At 36.2% G+C, this 25155-nt stretch overlaps 1 protein-coding gene across 8 annotated transcripts in view; it reads right to left on the minus strand.

Annotated features, from left to right (window-relative positions):
- The window catches only part of bmpr1bb (bone morphogenetic protein receptor type 1Bb), a 102868-nt gene that overhangs the window by 8766 nt on the left and 68947 nt on the right, over positions 1-25155 (minus strand). For 7 of the 8 annotated variants that reach the window (XR_015500185.1, XR_015500186.1, XR_015500183.1 and 4 more), the window contains 8 exon segments: positions 23476-23635; positions 20973-21075; positions 20598-20700; positions 16646-16739; positions 11490-11628; positions 8983-9175; positions 4081-4378; positions 3628-3803 (listed from right to left, as the gene is read on the minus strand). Coding sequence is in view for 4 of the 8 variants with exons in the window: in NM_001145996.1 (NP_001139468.1) it covers positions 3628-3803; positions 4081-4378; positions 8983-9175; positions 11490-11628; positions 16646-16739; positions 20598-20700; positions 20973-21075; positions 23476-23635 (1266 nt within the window). In the remaining 4 variants the exon portion in view is untranslated. 8 annotated transcript variants of the gene reach the window in all.

Genomic DNA, 25155 nt, shown 5'->3' on the forward strand with positions numbered 1-25155 from the left:
ATGTGTGAATGCATGTAAGAATGAGTGTATGTATGTATGCATGTATGTATGAATGTGTGTGTGAATGAATTAATGAATGTATGTGTGAATGCATGAATGAATTTATGTATGTGTATGTGAGTGAATGAATGCATGTATGAATGTATGTATGTAAAAATGCATGTGTGAATGAATGAATGTATGTTTGCATGTATGTGTGTGTGTAAATGCATGTATGAATGAGTGTGTGTATGCGTGTAAATGACTGAATGTATACATTAATGTATGTGTTTGTGATTGAATGCATGAATCAATGTATGCATGCATGTATGAGTTTATGTATGAATGAATGTATGTATGTATGTTTGTATGAGTGGATGTATGACAGTATGAATTCATGTATGCATGTATGTATTAGTGTATGTATGTGTGTGTGTATGAATGTATAAATGTATGTATGTATGAATGAATGAATGTATAAATGCATGTATGTATGTTGTATGTGTGTATAGATAAATGTATGAACTAATGTATGTATGAATACATGTGTGAATGAATGTATGAATTAATGAATGTATGCATGTATAAATGCATGTGTGTGTATGAATGAATGCATGAATGTGTGTATGAACAAATGAATGAATGTATGTGTGTGTATGAATGTATGTATGAATGAATGCGTGTGTGAATGTGTGTGTGAATGAAAGAATGTATTTATGTGTGAATGAATGTATGTATGTGTGTATGTATGCATGTGTGAATGAATATATGTATGTGTGAATGCATGTAAGAATGAATGAGTGAGTGAGTGTATGTATGTATGTATGTGTGAATGTGTGTGAATAAATGTATGAATGAATGCGTGTGTGTGAATGAATGAATGTATGTATGAATGCATGTATGTATATGTGAATGCATGAATGAATTTATGTATTAATGTATGTGTGTGAATGAATGCATGTATGAATGTATGTATTGTATGTGTGTGTGTGTGTTTGAATAAATGCATGTATAAATGAATGAATGTATGTATGTATGTTTGCATGTATGTGTGAATGCATGTATGAATAAATGAGTGTGTGTATGCGTGTGAATGAATGAATGTATACATTAATGTATGTGTTTGTGATTGAATGCATGAATCAATGTATGCATGTATGTATGAGTTTATGTATGAATGAATGTATGTATGTATGTTTGTATGAGTGGATGTATGACAGTATGAATTCATGTATGCATGAATTCATGTATGCATGTATGTATGAGTGTATGTATGTGTGTGTGTATGAATGTATAAATGTATGTATGTATGTATGAATGAATGTATAAATGCATGTATGTATGTTGTATGTGTGTATAAATAAATTAATGTATGAATAAATGTATGAACTAATGTATGTATGAATACATGTGTGAATGAATGTATGAATTGATGAATGTATGCATGTATAAATGCATGTGTGTGTATGAACAAATGAATGAATGTATGTGTGTGTGTATGAATGTATGTATGAATGAATGCATGTATGAATGTGTGAATAAATGCGTGTGTGAATGTGTGTGTGTGAATGAAAGAATGTATGTATGTGTGAATGAATGTATGTATGTATGTATGTGTGTATGTATGCATGTGTGAATGAATATATGTATGTGTGAATGCATGTAAGAATGAATGAGTGAGTGTATGTATGTATGTATGTGTGAATGTGTGTGTGAATGAATGTATGTATGAATGCATGTATGTATGAATGCATGTATGTATATGTGAATGCATGAATGAATTTATGTATTAATGTATGTGTGTGAATGAATGCATGTATGAATGTATGTATTGTGTGTGTGTGTGTGTGTGTGTGTGTGTGTGTGTGTGTGTGTGTGTGTGTGTGTGTGTGTGTGTGTGTGTGTGTGTGTGAATAAATGCATGTATAAATGAATGAATGTATGTATGTTTGCATGTATGTGTGAATGCATGCATAAATGAATGAGTGAGTGAATGAATGAATGTATGTATGTGTGAATGAACAAGTGTATGTATGTGTGAATGAATTAATAAATGTATGTGTGTGTGAATAAATGCATGTATGTTTGTATGAATGCGTGTATGAATGAATAAGTATATGACTGTGTGTATGAATTACTAAATGTATATGTGTATGAATGAACGTATGTGTGTATGTATGTGTGTGTGATTGCATGTATATGTCAATGCATGTGTGTATGAATGAATGTATGTATGTATTAATGTATGTGTTTGTGAATGAATGCATGTATGAATGAATGTATATGTGAATGAATGAATTGATGAATATGTATGCATTGAGGCAGACCTGCTAGTGTGGCATTTGCATTGCCATGGAAAGGACTCTCTCACTGTGATCAACACTCACGTGCCGATCCGGGACAGCTGCTGCTCGTTGGGAGAGGAGCATCTAAAAGACGTCGTCATGGGAGACGGTAAACACACAGAGCCCTGCCCTGTTCTCTAACTGGGCACCCTGACTTGCATGGACCAAAAACTAACCGCCCAGCACATCGCAGAACACTTTCCCCTTGCTCCACTCCATAATAAACAGCCCTACGGGGATTTAAACTGTCTCTGTGTCTGTGTGATCTCTCACTTAGAACAGTATATATGAATGCATGAACGTATGAATTAATGAATGTATGTATGTGTGAATTAATGAATGAATGCATGTATAAATGAATGCATGGATGTATGAATGAATCAATGAATGTATGCATGCACGTATGAGTACGTATAAATGAATTTATGTATGTTTGAATGGATGTTTATATGAGTGTATGTATGACTGTATGAATTCATGTATGCATAAATGAATTCATGTATGTGTGTATGAATGCATGTATGTACGTACTTTTCCCTTGCTCCACTCCATAATAAACAGCCCTACGGGGATTTAAACTGTCTCTGTGATCTCTCACCTGAGAATGTATGCATGCACGAATGTATGTATGAATGAATGAATGTATGAAAGCATGCATGTATGATTGTATGTATGAATAAATGCATGAATGAATGCATGTACAAATTAATGTATGTATGAATCAATGAACAAATGTATGAATGTATGAGTGTGTGTATGAATGAATGCATGAATATATAAATGAATGAATGCATGCATGTGTGAGTATGAATGAATGCGTGTATGTATGGATGAATGCATGTATGTATGTGTATGAATGTATGTATGTATGACTAAATCAATGTATGTATGAATGAATGTTTTTAAGTATGAATGTGTGGATATGCATGTCTGAATGCATGTATTTTTGAATGAGAGAATATATAAATTCATGTATGTATAAATGAATGAATGCATGAATGAATGTATGTATGCATGTATGAATGAACGTATAAATGCATGTATGTATGAGAGTATAAATGAATGCATGAATGTATGGATCCATGTATGTATGCATGTATGAGTAAATATGTATGAGTATGTATGAATGCCTGTATGAACTTATTGTATGCATGTATGAATGAATGTGTGAATGAATGAATGAATGAATGTGTGTGCATGAGAGAGAGAGAGTGTGTGTGACAGTGGGAACAAGGTCTTGTGTAAAGTGTGTGTGAGAGTGCATGTGTATGTGTTAGTGTGCAAACTACTAGTGTGTACTGACCGCCAGACACACATCTCCTGCTGATCTCCCACAGGATCAGGCCGAAGCTGTACATGTCCGCCATGATGTAGGACTGGAAGTGGCAGCGGTTCAGACTCTCGTCCAGCACCTCTGGAGGCATGTAGCGTTTGGTGCCCACACGCGTGTTTGGAGGGATGTCCACTTCGTTAGTGTCACTGAACACACACACACACACACCAACACACATAATGAAGTTTGCTGCTTTAACAAAGGTGCATTGTGTTTATTTACACAGCGAACACTTTAGAGTTGTTTAACATTTGTAAACATACGTGTGTGAGCAAGCGCGTGTGTGTGTGCTTGTATGCATGAATGCATGTGTGTATGAGTGCGTGTGTGCATGTGAATAATGAGTGTTTATTTGTGCATGTATATGTGTGTGTGTGCGTGCATGTACGTACTTGTGTGTGCATGCATGTGTGTGTGTTTGACCTGATGAACTTGACAGCGAGGCCGAGGTCAGCGATGCAGCAGGTGCTGTTCTTCTTGACCAGGATGTTTTTGCTCTTCAGGTCTCGGTGGGCGATGGCCGGTTTCCCCTGCGTGCCGAAGATCTCAGTGTGCAGATGGCAGAGGCCGGAGACGGCGGAGTACGAGAGCCGCAGCAGCGCGCGCGTGTCCAGCGTGGTGGACTTCAGGTAGTCGTACAGCGAGCCGCTCTCGTGATAATCCGTGATCAGGTACAGCTGCGTCCACGAGCCCGTGCCTTTAATATCTGCTGCGATGAAGCCTGAACACACACATACAGACACAAATGTACAAATGAATGTATGTATGAATGAATGAACAAATGTATGAATGCATGTATGTATGAGTGTGTGTATGAATGAACGTATGAATGCATGAATAAATAAATGCATGTATAAATGAATGAATGTATGAATGCATGTATGTGTGAGTATGTATGAATGAATGTGTGTATGTATGGATGAATGCATGTATGTATGTGTATGAATGTATGTATGTATGTATTGTATGTATGTATGACTAAATGAATGTACATTTGAATAAATGTTTTAAGTATGAATGTGTGAATGTATGCATGTATGAATGCATGTATTTTAGAATGAGAGAATGTATAAACGCATGTATGTATAAATAAATGAATGAATGTGTGTATATATGTATGAATAAATGTATAAATGCATGTATGTATAAATGAATGAATGAATGCATGTATATATGTATAAATGAATGTATAAATGCATGTATGTATAAATGAATGAATGCATGAATGCATGTATATATGTATAAATGAATGTATAAATGCATGTATGTATAAATGAATGAATGAATGAATGCATGTATATATGTATAAATGAATGTATAAATGCATGTATGTACAAATGAATGAATGCATGTATATATGTATAAATGAATGTATAAATGCATGTATGTATAAATGAATGTATGAATGAATTAATGCATGTATATATGTATGAATGAATGTATAAATGCATGTATGTATGAGAGTATAAATGAATGAATGAATGAATGCATGTATATATGTATGAATGAATGTATAAATGCATGTATGTATAAATGAATGAATGAATGCATGTATATATGTATAAATGAATGTATAAATGCTTGTATGTACAAATGAATGAATGAATGAATGCATGTATATATGTATAAATGAATGTATAAATGCATGTATGTATAAATGAATAAATGAATGCATGTATATATGTATAAATGAATGTATAAATGCATGTATGTACAAATGAATGAATGAATTAATTAATGCATGTATATATGTATGAATGAATGTATAAATGCATGCATGTATGAGAGTATAAATGAATGAATGAATGAATGCATGTATATATGTATGGATGAATGTATAAATGCATGTATGTATAAATGAATGAATGAATGAATGCATGTATATATGTATGAATGAATGTATAAATGCATGTATGTATGAGAGTATAAATGAATGAATGAATGAATGCATGTATATATGTATGAATGAATGTATAAATGCATGTATGTATAAATGAATGAATGAATGAATGCATGTATATATGTATAAATGAATGTATAAATGCATGTATGTATAAATGAATGAATAAATGAATGAATGCATGTATATATGTATGAATGAATGTATAAATGCATGTATCTATAAATGAATGAATGAATGCATGTATATATGTATGAATGAATGTATAAATGCATGTATGTATAAATGAATGAATGAATGAATGAATGCATGTATATATGTATAAATGAATGTATAAATGCATGTATGTATAAATGAATGAATGAATGCATGTATATATGTATAAATGAATGTATAAATGCATGTATGTATAAATGAATGAATGAATGAATGCATGTATATATGTATGAATGAATGTATAAATGCAAGTATGTATAAATGAATGAATGCATGTATATATATATATGTATGAATGAATGAATGCATGTATATATATGTATAAATGAATGTATAAATGCATGTATGTATAAATGAATGAATGAATGAATGCATGTATATATATGTATAAATGAATGTATAAATGCATGTATGTGTAAATGAATGAATGAATGCATATATGTATATATGTATGAATTAATGTATAAATGCATGTATGTATAAATGAATGAATGAATGCATGTATATATGTATAAATGAATGTATAAATGCATGTATGTATAAATGAATGAATGTATGCATATATATATGTATGAATGAATGTATAAATGCATGTATGTATAAATGAATGAATGAATGAATAAATGAATGAATGAATGCATATATATATGTATGAATGAATGTATAAATGCATGTATGTATAAATGAATGAATGAATAAATGAATGAATGAATGCATGTATATATGTATAAATGAATGTATAAATGCATGTATGTATAAATGAATGTATGAATGAATTAATGCATGTATATATGTATGAATGAATGTATAAATGCATGTATGTATGAGAGTATGAATGAATGAATGAATGCATGTATATATGTATGAATGAATGTATAAATGCATGTATGTATAAATGAATGAATGAATGCATGTATATATGTATAAATGAATGTATAAATGCTTGTATGTACAAATGAATGAATGAATGAATGAATGCATGTATATATGTATAAATGAATGTATAAATGCATGTATGTATAAATGAATAAATGAATGCATGTATATATGTATAAATGAATGTATAAATGCATGTATGTACAAATGAATGAATGAATTAATTAATGCATGTATATATGTATGAATGAATGTATAAATGCATGCATGTATGAGAGTATAAATGAATGAATGAATGCATGTATATATGTATGAATGAATGTATAAATGCATGTATGTATAAATGAATGAATGAATGAATGCATGTATATATGTATGAATGAATGTATAAATGCATGTATGTATGAGAGTATAAATGAATGAATGAATGAATGCATGTATATATGTATGAATGAATGTATAAATGCATGTATGTATAAATGAATGAATGAATGAATGCATGTATATATGTATAAATGAATGTATAAATGCATGTATGTATAAATGAATGAATGAATGCATGTATATATGTATAAATGAATGTATAAATGCATGTATGTATAAATGAATGAATAAATGAATGAATGCATGTATATATGTATGAATGAATGTATAAATGCATGTATGTATAAATGAATGAATGAATGCATGTATATATGCATGAATGAATGTATAAATGCATGTATGTATAAATGAATGAATGAATGAATGCATGTATATATGTATAAATGAATGTATAAATGCATGTATGTATAAATGAATGAATGAATGCATGTATATATGTATAAATGAATGTATAAATGCATGTATGTATAAATGAATGAATGAATGCATGTATATATGTATGAATGAATGTATAAATGCAAGTATGTATAAATGAATGAATGCATGTATATATATATGTATGAATGAATGAATGCATGTATATATATATGTATAAATGAATGTATAAATGCATGTATGTATAAATGAATGAATGAATGCATGTATATATATGTATGAATGAATGTATAAATGCATGTATGTGTAAATGAATGAATGAATGCATATATGTATATATGTATGAATTAATGTATAAATGCATGTATGTATAAATGAATGAATGAATGCATGTATATATGTATAAATGAATGTATAAATGCATGTATGTATAAATGAATGAATGAATGAATGAATGAATGCATATATATATGTATGAATGAATGTATAAATGCATGTATGTATAAATGAATGAATGAATGAATAAATGAATGAATGAATGCATGTATATATGTATAAATGAATGTATAAATGCATGTATGTATAAATGAATGAATGAATGCATATATATATGTATGAATGAATGTATAAATGCATGTATGTATAAATGAATGAATGAATGAATGAATGAATGAATGCCTGTATATATGTATAAATGAATGTATAAATGCATGTATGTATGTATAAATGAATGAATGAATGAATGCATGTATATATGTATGAATGAATGTATAAATGCATGGATGTATAAATGAATGAATGAATGAATGCCTGTATATATGTATGAATGAATGTATAAATGCATGTATGTGTAAATGAATGAATGAATGAATGCATGTATATATGTATAAATGAATGTATAAATGCATGTATGTATAAATGAATGAATGAATGAATGCATGTATATATGTATGAATGAATGTATAAATGCATGTATGTATGAGAGTATAAATGAATGCATGAAGTTTTCAAGTAGTTGAATAGTTTTTTCATAGCTATAAGCGTCATCCTGTGTTCACACCAGACGCTGACGGAGCATCAAGCATGAGTGATTTACATGTTAAGTCAATGCAAACGTTCAAATAGACATCCTGCGGCGCGATACGCGTGAATGACATGGCTCAAATGACGCGAATTACACGAATGGTGCGGTGCGAATGACGCAATATGCACGAATTGAGCGTTTTTCGCATTTGACGTGTGTTTCGCACAAGTTGCTACCGTTTGAAAATTTGAACTTCAGTGGACATTCACGCTGCGTTAACCAATCAGGAGCTTGCTCTTGTGGGGGTGTGATTATGAAGTAGCGCCAGTTGTTGGTGTCCCGGGGGAAAATTTCCATAGCTATAACCATTATAATTCTGCTAATAATTACGCCATAACGTTGCTATAAAACCCGAAACTAAAACTGAAATAATTTCATAATAATTAATGAATGAATATGAGCTGCATATCGAATTGAAGTGGCATTCCTATATTGGTGTAGATATAGACAGTGTGAGTGTACAAGTGTGTGTGAATGCGTGTCTCCTCACCCAGTATGTTCTCGTGTCTCATCAGGACGGTCTGGTAGATCTCGGTCTCCCTGAACCAGCTGGCCTCCTCTGTGGTGAAGAAGACCTTCACAGCCACCCGCTCGCCCCTCCAGCGGCCCATCCACACCTCCCCGTAGCGGCCCTTCCCGATCTGCTTCACCATCTGGATCTGCTTGGCGATGGTCCTCTGCACCTAAACCACACAGCGTTAGCATTAGCATTAATACCAGGCACCAGTTGCACAAAGAGGTTAAAGTACACATGAAATCAGAACTAGCCGTATTGATGTTGTGAGCTCACATTGCTGAACAGTTCATCTGTGCTTGACATTAAGATAAAAATAATAAATGTTTGTCCTTGAAAAGTAAGATTGAAATCTGATAATGCACTTCCTGTTTGTTTCCAGTTCAATTCTCAGATTGTGTCTGTCTGAGGTATTGGGCGTGGCTAACACACTTAACCACGCCCCTCCAGCTGTCAGTTTGACAGCAGCAGAGTGGTGAGCAGGAGGAGTCTGTTAGGCTGTAATAACTCTCCCTCATCTTTCTGAATGAAACGCCCACTTTACTACATCCAATCAGCTCACAGTAGAAAAAACAAGCCACGCCCACTGCTGTCTCATTTAATATTCAGTTTCTCTAGGAAAAAATTATTCATGCTTTTATAACTTCTAGATTAGACTACTGTAATTCGCTATACTTCGGGAATAGTCAGACAACTCTATCCCACCTACAGTTAGTTCAAAATGTAGCTGCAAGGCTTTTAACTGGTACCAAAAATCATGACCACATCACTGAACTTGACTGAACATCAGTCTGGGGTGCGTTTAGCAAAACCACTGTTAGCCACATATGGTCGCAAGTTCCGTCGTTACAAACATAGTTTGTTGATTTGCCATTTCCCAAATCCGTCGCTCCAACGAACATTCGCAAACTGCAAACTTGAGCACTCGCAACTATACCTCTGGAGCTGTAGTTAGAAACAGTTCCTGGCTGTGTTCTATTCCCACTTATCCCCCCTAGGCCCTATTCATTTAGAACAGTCTAACATTTAAAGCTGGAATGAATCAAAATAATAAAGCATTAAGCTCATCTATCTTAGCTGTAATTTGCTTTTAAAGTATTTCTACAGTTCAGTTTTGTCGATCTTTATGAATACATTTGTGCTCCCTTCGCAGTGCACTTTGAAAACACTGATGTCATTTTGAACACAACCTCGTGATGAAAGCTGTAGGTGAGCTATTATTTAAAAGCGGAAGTTATGTTACGTCTCCAAAGCTTGTGAAAACAAAAAGCATACGTTAATTCTTTTAATTTATAGTGGGCTATTTATTAAGTATCTGTACTGTACTTGACATGGGCCTGCTGGTCAGAACATTTCTGCAGCGGTTTAATGTCTCAAATTGTAAAAGTAGACTGTTCAAAAACATAAAAAATAAATAAACAACATCCTACTCAATAATAATAATAATTATCATCATGAACACTAATATTATTAATATTATTAAACTATGTTTTTTTTCAGTTCTAATAAATAATAGATATTACATTTAATTTCTTAATAAATAGCCTCATTATTTATGTATTTATTTATTTATTTATATATGATATTAGAATACGTGCTAGCTTTTGTAAATGATATGTTTTAGAATAGGGCGACGCAGTAGCGCAGTAGGTAGTGCTGTCACCTGACAGCAAGAAGGTCGCTGGTTCGAACCTCGGCTTAATGTTTTAATTAATGTATTAAAAAATAAAAATATATAAAAAATAAAATACACCAGTCGACATGGTGGCTCAGTGTTTAGCACTATTGTCTCAAAGCAAGAAGGTTGCTGGTTCAAGTCCCGGCTGTGTCAGTTGGTGTTTCTGTGTGGAGTTTGCATGTTCTCCCTACATTTGCGTGGGTTTCCTCCACAGTCCAAACACATGCGGTACAGGTCAATTGGGTTGGCTAAATTGTCCGTAGTGTATGAGTGTGTGTGTGTGGATGTTTTTCCGGAGATGAGTTGCAGCTGGAAGGGCATCCGCTGCATAAAACCTATGCTGGATAAGTTGGCGGTTCATTCCTCTGTGGCGACCCCAGATTAATAAAGGGACTAAGCCGACAAGAAAAGAATGAATGAAACTACACCGGTATATTTCAGCAGCTGATGTGTGACATGATGATTTGCATCATCACTGGTGACAGGTAATGCTTGAAATATAAGCGTCATGTCTGTGGTCCTAAGATGCATCAATTATGTCAGGTTTCCGATTTTTCCTTGTACTTGAATGTTTAAACGGCCCTCAGATGAATTATCAGTCACTGCAATGGCCCCCCGATGTGAGTTAGAGCCCCCTGCTTTACAGTTTTTAATGCAACTGATGCTGTACAGTGATCACTGATTTAATATTGCTCCAGTTTATAAAACCAGTCTGTGCTGATTCTCACTGATAAACTAACAAAGAGACAATTTGACTACAGTTAATGCTTCTACTGACAAACAGAGTGTGCTGTGTGTGTCTGACCAGCAGAGGGAGTCCGGATCCGCTGCCGGAGCTCTGCGACTGCTCGATCAGATCCTTCAGAGACTCTCCAGCAGGAATGAAGCTCTCGTCCTGCTCCAGACCCATACTGTAGCGCGTCTGTGTGCCCTGACGCCTGTACCTGACACACACACACACATTTATATAAACACATGCACGCACATACATACATATAAGCCAGACACACATATACACAAACACACACACGCCAGAAACACATACACATATACACATAAACAAACACACACATATGCACATATACACTAACAAACATACACACACACATAAACACACATTCACCAACAAACACACGCACACACACATACACGTGCACACAGACACACATTTGCACACACATGCACATGCACACACCCACGCATATGAAGGTAATTCAGTTGCGAAACTCGAGAGCTTGCAAATGTAAATGTGAGCACTTGTGATAATAATATTTGTATGTGTAGGTTGAAATGTACACTTACAGCTCTGATGTGAACAGCTGAAATCCTCGATTTGCACACACACACAACAATCCACACACTTGTGTTTTAAATTCGAAGTTGCAGATTAATAGTTGTGTATTTGTAAAATGTCATTCACAAATACAAAGTGACAGACACACGTGTGCACGGCAAATTTGACTGCATCTTCGCTCTACAACCACAGGTCGGCACTCACAACCTCTCAGATTCGTCAGTACAACTACAAATCTCCCGCGCTCTGACTTTTGCTACACATCTCCCGCGATCTCTGTAGCAGAACTCATCGGTGCACTCGCAGATGCAGAGGCGTGAGCAGCGCTGGGCAGGGGAGGGGCGGGGCTGGTGTAAAGCTGTTTGATTGGCTGATGCCTGACCAATGAACAATGCCAGCAGCCAACAGGACTGAGGTGCAAAATAATCATTTCCCACGATTATTTTATTATTTAGGGTTTATTTAAACTCTTTTCTGAAGAGATTCTTGTTAAAAATAATAAATTCTGTGGAAATGTACATACCAGTAAAAGAGCAGCAAAGCCAGTTTATTGGCTAGAGCCAGCCAATGAGATGGGGCGTTTCTGTTTGTCAGCACACAGGGCAGCTCACGTTGTTGGAGGCCTCGAGCAATCAGAGGGTAAGTTATGATTTTTAATAATTATCTATATGTTCAATACTGTTAGCTAAGCTAAGGACTGTGCTGGGTGCTTCTCTTGTTTGTTTCTTATATAAGAAAACAGTTATGAGTTATCTAGGAGCTGCTTTCAATCATGTTATATGGTTCTAAAGATACGATTCAACCCACATGAAATAAGAAGTTGTAATAGTATTTATAGTAAATAATAGTACGTTTTTGAACCATACTAACTATAGTAAACTGTATTATACAGTATCTATTGCAGTATCTACAACTTTGTTAATGAATGCAACAGCACACTGTAGTATTAACTAGCATGAACTTTAATAAATTGAAGTATATTTACACACACACACACACACACACAATTAAAAATAACACTATGCGTTTCAGTTTCTTACAGATCATACCGGTTTTTGTTATTATAACCTGCATCATATCTATCTTTCCATCTATCTATTTACATGTTTGTGTACAGTGTGTCCTTTATATCACTTTTTTAATTATGAACGTTACTAACTATAGGTTATTTCTCAGTTTCCTGTAAGGATGGAGTGACAGGAGAGATCAGCATGTTTCAAGTCGATGAGGAACTCAGAAGCTGCATAGCTTGAATAGGATGTTATTTATGCTAAAGATGACATGATGATCCAGCTCATCTACAAACACTTCAAAATGATTCAGATCATTCAAGAGGAAGCCGACTTAATTTTCTCTTTTTTCTTGCCAAGATGACTACAGATTTGAACAAAACACACACTCACCCACAAACACAACTTTTATTTTGATAATTGTTTAATGTAGTATTTTTACACTTTACTGTAAGGCAGGGGTGTCAAACTCAGTTCCTGAAGGGCCGTAACCCTGCACGTTTTTAGTTGCAACCTTGCTTCAACACACTTAAGTGAAAGTTTCAAACAAACCTGAAGGACTCAATTAGTTTGATCAGGTGTGTTTAATTAGGGTTAGAACTAAACTTTGCAAAGCTGCAGCCCTCCAGGAACTGAGTTTGACACCTGTTCTGTAAGTGAAATGTAATTTGTCAAATAAAATTTACAGTCCAAATAAGTGCAGTGCAAATGTCTAGTTACTTGTATTGAAATATTTCAGGGTTTTTCCTTGTTCATAATGAGATGGAGGTGGTAAATCCAACTTCATCATTACCCATCAAATGTTATCTCCTCTTTAATACTTTGCTCAAGCCTTTACTAATGGTCAGAAAGCAAGCCATTGTGTAAAGCTGGTTGATGCTCGCTGTAATAGAGAGAGATGATGACTGTTCAGCTTATGTTGCTTAACCCTGCAGATGAGATGCTCAAAGTGGACCCTCAGCCGAGCGATGGACACTGTCTCCCTCACCTAGTTGCTCTTCCTTTGAACACACATATCATGTTGAAGGATGCAAGTTGTGGACCTAAATCAGATGTAATGCATGTAGATGTAAAAAATTAGAAAGAAATGAAACTGCTTTAAAATGTATTAGGTTTTACATATAAATACGTGTTCTTAACAGATTTGTTTCAACTTGATATTTGCATAATAAATGGCATTAGAATGTTTAGTTTTAAACAGATAGCTATATTTCAATTTTTTCAAATTTAAGCTATATATATATATATATATATATATATATATATATATATATATATATATATATATATATATATACATACATACATACATACATACAAGTATACTTCAATTTATTAAAGTTCATGCTAGTTAATACTACAGTGTGCTGTTGCATTCATTAACAAAGTTGTAGATACTGCAATAGATACTGTATAATACAGTTTACTATAGTTAGTATGGTTCAAAAACGTACTATTATTTACTATAAATACTATTACAACTTCTTATTTCATGTGGGTTGAATCGTATCTTTAGAACCATATAACATGATTGAAAGCAGCTCCTAGATAACTCATAACTGTTTTCTTATATAAGAAACAAACAAGAGAAGCACCCAGCACAGTCCTTAGCTTAGCTAACAGTATTGAACATATAGATAATTATTAAAAATCATAACTTACCCTCTGATTGCTCGAGGCCTCCAACAACGTGAGCTGCCCTGTGTGCTGACAAACAGAAACGCCCCATCTCATTGGCTGGCTCTAGCCAATAAACTGGCTTTGCTGCTCTTTTACTGGTATGTACATTTCCACAGAATTTATTATTTTTAACAAGAATCTCTTCAGAAAAGAGTTTAAATAAACCCTAAATAATAAAATAATCGTGGGAAATGATTATTTTGCACCTCAGTCCTGTTGGCTGCTGGCATTGTTCATTGGTCAGGCATCAGCCAATCAAACAGCTTTACACCAGCCCCGCCCCTCCCCTGCCCAGCGCTGCTCACGCCTCTGCATCTGCGAGTGCACCGATGAGTTCTGCTACAGAGATCGCGGGAGATGTGTAGCAAAAGTCAGAGCGCGGGAGATTTGTAGTTGTACTGACGAATCTGAGAGGTTGTGAGTGCCGACCTGTGGTTGTAGAGCGAAGATGCAGTCAAATTTGCCGTGCACACGTGTGTCTGTCACTTTGTATTTGTGAATGACATTTTACAAATACACAACTATTAATCTGCAACTTCGAATTTAAAACACAAGTGTGTGGATTGTTGTGTGTGTGTGCAAATCGAGGATTTCAGCTGTTCACATCAGAGCTGTAAGTGTACATTTCAACCTACACATACAAATATTATTATCACAAGTGCTCACATTTACATTTGCAAGCTCTCGAGTTTCGCAACTGAATTACCTTCATACACGCACATATACACACATGCCACAGACACACACCAACAAACATTCACACATGCACATACAAACACACACATATATGCACATACATACACACATAAACACAAACATTCACCAACAAACATACACACACATACACATATACATATACACAAACGCACATATACACAGAAACAAATACACATACACACACACACCAACAAACATACACACATGCACATAAACACACACATATGCACATATACACTAACAAACATACACACACACACACACACACACATAAACATAAACACACATTCACCAACAAACATACACACATATACACTAACAAACATACACACACACACACACACAAACATAAACACACATTCACCAACAAACAAACACACACCCACGCACACACGTGCACACAGACACACATTTGCACACACATGCACACACCCAAGCACATATACACACATGCCACAGACACACACCAACAAACATACACACATGCACATACAAACACACACATATATGCACATACATACACACACACATAAACACAAACATTCACCAACAAACATACACACACATACACATATACATATACACAAACGCACATATACAGAGAAACAAATATACATATACACACACGCCAGACACATACACATCAGCAAACATACACACATATATACAAATATATATATATATATATATATATATATATATATATATATATATATATATATATATATATATATATATATATATGCACATACACACCCAAAAACACACACATTCACCAACAAACATACACACACACACACACACGAACACACACATGCAAATACATACACACAAACGCACATATGCACAGAAACAAATACACATTACATACACACACACACAACAACAAACATACACACATGCACATACACAAACACACGCACACACGTACACAAATACATATACAAACGCACATATATGCACCAGAAATACATACACATATACACACACACGCCAGACACATGCATACACACACACATTTGCGCACACACACTCACATATATACACACATATATACATGCGCACACCCACGCTCATTCTCACATACACACACACATACACCAACACACACACACACATACTTGCGCGCGCGCACGCACACACACACACACACACACACACACACACACACACACACACACACACAGAAACCATAAATAAGAGTCATGTGGTAAAGTGACCATGAGGATGATGATGATGATGATGATGATGATGATGTACCTGAAGAAACAGTAGAACATGATGACGCCCAGTATGATGAAGGAGAGCATCGCTGAGATGAGCAGAGCCGTGTAATGAACGCTGCTGTCCACATCTAAAGACAAACACAACACACTTCAGTCACACACACACACACTCATCTGCACATCAACAAATCACTCATCCACTCAGACATCCAGCACTACAATTACAGTCATTCATTCATTTTCTTTTCAGCTTAGTCCCTTTATTAATCAGGGTTTGCCACAGCGGAATGAACCGTCAACTATTCCAGTATAAGTTTTACACAATGGATGCCCCTCCAGCAGCAGCCCAACCACTACAATGCACATCAGCCTGAGAGACAAGATGCAGCATTTTCACCACAATACCCTAGCAACCTCACTGCACCCTAGCAACCATTAAGCAACTCTTTTGAAACAATCACCTGACCTCCAACCCATAATGCCTTGCACAGATGCTGTCTGAAGTGTGTTTGATCTCCCTGTCGGCTGCTCTCAGGTCAGTGTGTGTTCAGATGGAAACTGAGTCCTAATCGATCAGCCTCTTCCTGCAGCGCTCCAGTTGCTGACGGACGACACCGATGAGAGCAAACGCAGGATACACACACACATACACACACACACTGCTGGGACTCTAACCTTACAAACACACACACACACAATCACACACACACGCAATCACACACAGATGCAGGTACACACACAAACATGCATGCACATGTAGGCATGCATATTAGTAGTTCTTACACACACACACACACACACAGAGAGACACTCTCACACACACAAACATGGACATGCACACAAACACACAGATACATGCACATACATGCATGCACACACACATGCGTACACAAAAATCCTACAAATATACCCACAAGAACATCTGTACGCACACACACACACACACACACACACACACACACATACACTCATACAAACACGCACACATACACAAAATAATATCCACACACCCACAATCACCACACAGATGCATGTACACGCTCTCATGCATACACACACACACACACACACACACACACACACACACACACACACTCATACAAACATGCACACATACACAAAATAACATGCACACACACACACACACAATCACCACACAGATGCATGAACATGCACTCATGCATACACACACACAATCACACATAGATGCATGCACACGCATGCATACACACATGCACATGCGCACATCATATAAAAACGCACACACAAGCACCCATACAAGTGTTTACACACATTCACAAACAAGTACACATGTACACACACATACACTCATACAAAAACACACACAAGAACATGTACACATACATACAAACAAGTACAGATGTACATGCACACATACAAACAAACACACAGAGACACACACACATACAAACATACAGACACACACACACACACACACACACACACACACACACACACACACATGTATACACATATAAACACACAGAAAACCAGACTGAATGTGCTAAAATGCTCCAATATTCTCATTCCTTCACGTTTGTTTGTTTAGAAATTGTTTATTTGCTGATCTTTTTTGTGGTTTCGATGTTTTTTAAACGCTAACTCTTAAAAAGGATGATCCTGATATTCATTCACTGTTCTGCATTCTACATCATCTATATCCCAATAAACACATTTTTCCAAAAAAAGGAGTCATAAATATTAGCAATACAGCAACAATGAACAGCACTTTTCTTTTCATCACACACTGACATCACTCACACACACACACACACACACACACACACACACACACACACACACACACACACACACATACACACACACACACACACACACACACTCTCTCTGAGGTGTCTCACTGTGACAGATGGACAGATATCAGAAACTCAAGCGCTCCCGTGAGGTCTCGTGTCCTTTTCATTAGAGCGGCAGAAACACGCTCAACCCCAGCAGCCCCTGCAGCACCAATCCTGCGGTTTGTAACAGTTTAACCTGTCAGAAAGCATCAGGACAGCCCAGAAACACCACTCTGAGTGTGTGCGTGTGCAGGAGTTTTCGTCTCATTTCTAGTCCAAATATCCAGAGGTGTAAAACAACTAATTAAAAACACATTAAAATTACTGTAAATGAGTAGTTTTTCCTCTGGAATTGTACTTTGCTAAGTAGTTTTATAAATGTGTGCTATTTATTTCGGCTAGAATAAAAGCAGTTTTTAATTGTTTTAAGGTCAATTTTATTAGCCCAACTCTAGTGTTATTTTGGGATTTCCACCTGGATTTTGCCCACCCTAATTTAAAAGCTTCCCAAATCCACATGCAGAGGTGTAAATGCAAAAATTTGGTATCATTTAAAAAAAAACATTTTGAATTTTCATAAAACACTATTGACCTTATTCTCCGCAGACGAGCGGGCGCTGCCATTTAAATCTTTTTGGCACGAGACTTCCGGTCTCATTCACTTCCATTCATTTTTAGACATTAAAAACTGCTCGTTCCGCTGTTTGATGTTGCTGATATTTCCTTGTTATATTATTCTACTTGGTCTGTATAGTCATGCAAACATTTGTTTGTAGAGCAAGTAGTTTGACCGTTTTTTGCCGTTTATTATTCCTTGTCATTTCTCCCATAGGCGACTGAAACGGAAGTTCTAAGACAATCGCGAAAACAGGCACACTTCCGCATTTTAGAGTAAGGTCAATTGAAAGTGTTTAAAATATCTGTATATGTTGTCTGTGTGATAATAAACACCTATAATAGAGGCGCTTTTGTATTTTTTTTTATGAACTCAAGTTTGAAAGTGCATCTTTTAGGTTGTGTGTGGTCGAGCGTGCTGTAATTAATGTTGGTGGTTCCTGCACATGTCTGAAATCATAGGAAAATCAAGAAAAATGTCTCCACCATAATCTATGCAAACGTTATTGTATTCCAACTGATGAGAGGTGCTGTACGAGCCACAGGGATCGATCATTGCTTTCATATTTCACTATTCTTTTGTTTGATCAAATCTAATTCACTGTGTGTGGACCACGTCAGACATATAAAAGCATTACTTATGCACATCAGCTCAAAAACAGAGTAGAATGGCCCTGAAGTGCACAGCATAAGGTAAGAGATGACAGCTATCTGTGCTATCTGGGGCTGCTTATTGATCATGAATGTATTGTGTTCACTTCTGCACCATGGAAACACAGAGATTCATTCAACAACTCTTTGATATGTGAATATAATTCAGTAAAAAGAACGCTAGAACCGTATGAGCACCGGCAAGAGCTTTCATTTGAGCTATAACTTGTGCATGTGTCATATGAGAAAATATGAAAATGAACCAGTGTTCAATTCCAAGCTTGGGTATCCAAAATACTGTGTATTTAAATGTGAATAACGTTTGTACAGTAGAATAAAAACCAAAGCAATGCATATGTGCATAAAATATAGATTCTACACTTTCAAACAAAACCACTTACGGGGGTCTGGTGCAACGCTGGCCCTTTAAATCTGAAAGCGAATGTTGATGACGTCACAGACCTGCTACCGCAGGGGTGTCAAACTCAATTCCTGGAGGGCCGAAGCCCTGCACAGTTTAGTTCCAACCCTGCTCCAACACACTTACCTGTAGGTTTCAAACAAGCCTGAAGGACTCAATTAGTTTGATCAGGTGTGTTTAATAAGGGTTGGAACTAAACTGTGCAGAGCTGCGGCCCTTTTGGAACCGAGTTTGACACCTGTGCGCTACCGGGTCTGCAGAGTTTAACTGCAATATTAGTGTTGGATTGTCTCCAGAACAAACCCCTGTTATACAATGACTTGCCTAATTACTCTAACTTTACCCTAATTACCCTAGTGAAGCCTTTACATGTCACTTTAAGCTGAACACTAGTGTCTTGAAGAATATCTAGTCTAATATTATGTGCTGCCATCATGGCAAAGAGAAAAGAAATCAGCTATCGTGTGTGTCTCTCTCACCGGGTCTCTTGAGCGGAGGCAGTGTCGGATGAAGGTCTTGGTTGCAGTAATCCTGATCGGTGCAGCATTCCAGGATCCTCCTCAGACGAGCGTTTCCAGTGTCCTGATGAGAAGAGCAGAGGTGTTCATATGGCACACACAAATGGACAAAGACAGAACCATACAGACACACGGACTGAAAGATGTAGACTGACAGACACAGACTTAAAGATAGACAGACAGAAAGACACACACAGACATACAGGCACAGATATAAGGACTGACACAAACAGCCAGACGGAAACAGAAACACAAATACACAGATACGGACAAAGACAGACAGACGGACACAGAAATACAGAGGCATACATGTGAACACACAGACAGGAGACTCACCCTGCACTGAAACTCTGACCCCACTAAAGACAGACATCCTGATGTGAGCACAGGCGAGCCTCCTTCCTCTTCCTCCGCCATAGTGAAGCAGTAACCATCAGTCCTGCATCATCATCATCATCATCACGTTACAATCAACACTGCATTAACCACCACTCTGACTACTGCATATCCTAACAATAACCAACTAAATAAGACACAAGAACTAATCATTACATAAGCATACTCACTCACTTACCATCCTTCATCTAAGACTTGCACAACAGCCCTTTATATAATAATAAATGATGTATTGGTTTTGTTTGTTGCTGTTTGATGATCGTCTATGATTGGATGTGTATTGCAGTCATCAATATGCTTCTGGTGTTGTTGCTAGTTTGGCAACAGCTCTTATAATCCTGAGTGACGAAGTGTGTAGCTGTTTTATTCCTTAAGCAATGATGTCAGAAGACATACTCCTCAATTATACTCTTAGAAAACAAAGCCAAGATCCGTCTGGCTCACACTGAGGAAGAAAGACTCATGATCTTTCAGGAACTGAACTCAATCCTACTTCAGACAGACGTTCTCCTCAGATAGTCATGGATTTTCACTGAAATTGTAGCAATAAGCAATATTATTCTCATTTTGAGATCATTTTATGCCACTGATTATACACTCACTGGCCACTTTATTAGGTACGCCTTACTAGTACCGGGTTGGACCCACTTTTGCCTTCATTACTGGCTTCATCCTTCATGGCAGAGATTCAACAATGCGCTGGAAATATTCCTCTGAGATCTTGCTCCATATTGACATGATAGCATCACACAGTTGCTGCAGATTTGTCGGCTGCACATCCATGATGCCAATCTCCCGCTCCACCACATCCCAAAGCTGCTCTATTGGATTGAGCTCTGGTGACTGTGGAGGCCATTTGAGTACAGTGAACTCATCGTCATGTTCAAGAAACCAGTCTGAGATGATTGAGCTTTATGACATGCTGCGTTATCCTGCTGGAAGTAGCCATCAGAAGATGGAGACACTGTGCTCATAAAGGGATGGACATGGTCAGCAGCAATACTCATTACTCAGGTAGGCTGTGGCGTTGACACTATGCTCAGTTGGTACTAATGAGCCCAAAGTGTGCCAAGAAAATCTCCCCCACACCATTACACCACCACCACCAGCTTGAACTGTTGATACAAGGCAGGATGATCCATGCTTTCATGTTGTTGAGGGCAAATTCTGACCCGAGCATCCGAATGTGTCAGCAGAAATGGAGACTCATCAGAGCAGGCAACGTTTCTCCAATCTTCTATTGTCCAGTTTGATGTGATGTGATGTGATGTGATGTGATGTGATGTGATGTGATGTGATGGGATGTGATGGGATGTGATGGGATGTGATGTGATGTGATGTGATGGGATGTGATGTGACGTGATGTGATGTGATGCGATGCGTGAGGATAGGACAAGTTATGATATGATGTAATATGATGCGATATGATATGACACGATATGATACAATATGATATATATGATATGATGTGATGTGATGCTATACGATGCGATACGATAGAAAATGATATATGATACAATATGATATATATTATATGATATATGTTATTATACAATTTGATATGATACGATACGATACAATACAATACAATAAGATATGATACGATACAATATGTTATATGAAATTATACAATAGGATACAAGATATGATATGATATGATATGAAATTATCTGATACGATATTGTATGATACGATAGGATAGGATGTTATGTGATACGACAGGACAGGATAGGTGAGGATATGATAGGATGTGATATGATTTGATGTGATATGATAGGATACGATATATGATACAATATGACATATGATATGTAATATGATATGATAAATGTTACGATACCATTTGATATGATACGATACAATACGATATGATATTATATATGATACGATACGATACATTGCATGAAATGATACGATGTGATACGATAGGATATAAGATATATGATATGATATGATATGATATACTAGAATATTTAATGATATTACACGATACGATGTGATACGATAGGACAGGATAGGTGAAGATATGATATGATGTAATGTGATGTGAAGCGATACGATACATGATACAATATGATATGTAATATATGTTACGATACGATACGATTTGATACGATATGGATTGATATCATATCATATCATATCATGGGATACGATACAATATATTATATGAAAGGATATGATAGGATACAAGATATGACATGGCATAATATAAGATAATATAATATAATAAAAATTATATTATAATATAATATAATATAATAATATAATATAATATAATAATATAATATAATATAATATAATATAATATAATATAATATAATATAATAATATAATATAATAATATAATATAATATAATAATATAATATAATATAATATAATATAATATAATATAATATAATATAATATAATATAATATATATGCAATTGTGTGTGTTGTACCTGCAGGTATTGTTGGTTGAATCTTCAGGACAGTGATGGTAACAGTGGCATAATAACATCCTCTCTGGAATCACAGAAGTTGCGCTGCCGCCGTTGGTCTCCTTCCGGCCCGCCGTTACCTTTCCAGAACTTCTCTGTAACATGGTGTCCAGCACGTTCGCTGTAAACACACACATTCATCTTATTTACATCCTCATGATCAAGGCCAAGGCTGTGATCTTACAGACAAACTGATAAACACGGAGGTCTGATTACAGGTCAAAGATAAAAGATGTTCTTGTTGACACTGACTGGTCTAAAACCACCGATATGACTGTAGTGTTGAGTGTGTGTGCCCTTCCAGCTGCAACCCAGTAATGGGAAACACCCATACACACTCATTCATATACACACACACTACGATCAATTTTTTTCATCAGTTCCCCTATAGCGCATGTGTATGGACTGTGGGGGAAACCAGAGCACCCGGAGGAAACCCACACCAACACGGGGAGAACATGCAAACTCCACACAGAAACACCAACTGTTGTATTTTATTTTAAATACATTAATTAATTTATTTATTTATAATGTATGTGTGTGTATTAGTGTACGTAAAGTGAGAATGTGTGCATGTATGTCTGTGAGCATGAGAATGTGTGTATTAGTTTGTGTGTGTGTGTGTGTGTGTGTGTGTGTGTGTGTGTGTGTGCGTATTAGTGTATTAGTGAGTGTGTGTGAGAAAACGTGTGTGTGTGTGTGTGTGTGTGTGTGAATGTGCGTATTAGTGCATTAGTGAGTGTGTGTGAGAAAACGTGTGTGTGTGTGTGTGTGTGTGTGTGTGTGTGTGTGTGTGTGAGAATGTGTACATTGATGTATGAATGTGCATATTAATGTATGTGTGTGTGTGTGTGTGTGTGGGGAACAGCTCGTCCCGCTCTGATATCACAGCTGCCAGAGAGATAAATCCACAGATGCTCTCGGCCTTGACAAGATTATCAGAAATACCCATGAGTCTCTGAGACAGACTGCTGTCGCCAGCACCCATCGCCACCGCACACACTTTCAGGAGACACTTTCAAATGAGTGTGTTTGTGTGTGGTGTCCGTGTAGTGTAATATTGAGTGCGTGTGTGTGACAACCACAACATCCCCTTATAATTCTGCCATTCTGAGTGTGCCTCACACAGGTGAGTGGGCTTGACAAACCACCTGTAGAAAACACACTCCTTCATCTGTCTCACACTTTAACCAACACTTATACCAGGCACTTTCTTACAATCACATGACCGTGAGAGTGTATGGGTGTTTCCCACTACTGGGTTGCAGCTGGAAGGGCATCCACTGTGTAAAACATATGCTGAAATAGTTGGTGGTTCATTCCACTGTGGCGACCACTGATAAATAAAGGGACTAAGCCGAAGGAAAACGAATGTCTCACACATGTGCACACACACCCAATGTAGTTCATATATTTTGTATGGATTCCTTTTTAATATTTAAGCTTAGATGAAATGTTTAAGGCAGATTTCCTGTCAGCAGCACTGTCACCGTATGGTTCTGTATGCTTTTATGGCCGTTTCCACTGTCAAAAGGTATCTAAAAGCGAACCATACCACTTTACCAAGCACAACAAAAGTGTGTCCCAAAAGGAACGTGCTTTTGATAAATCTTTCTGGTCTGATGTTAATTCTCTACTTTT

Source organism: Danio rerio, chromosome 10 (genome assembly GCF_052040795.2).
Source record: "Danio rerio strain M-AB ecotype USA chromosome 10, GRCz13ab, whole genome shotgun sequence".
NCBI classification, from domain to species: Eukaryota; Metazoa; Chordata; class Actinopteri; order Cypriniformes; family Danionidae; genus Danio; species Danio rerio.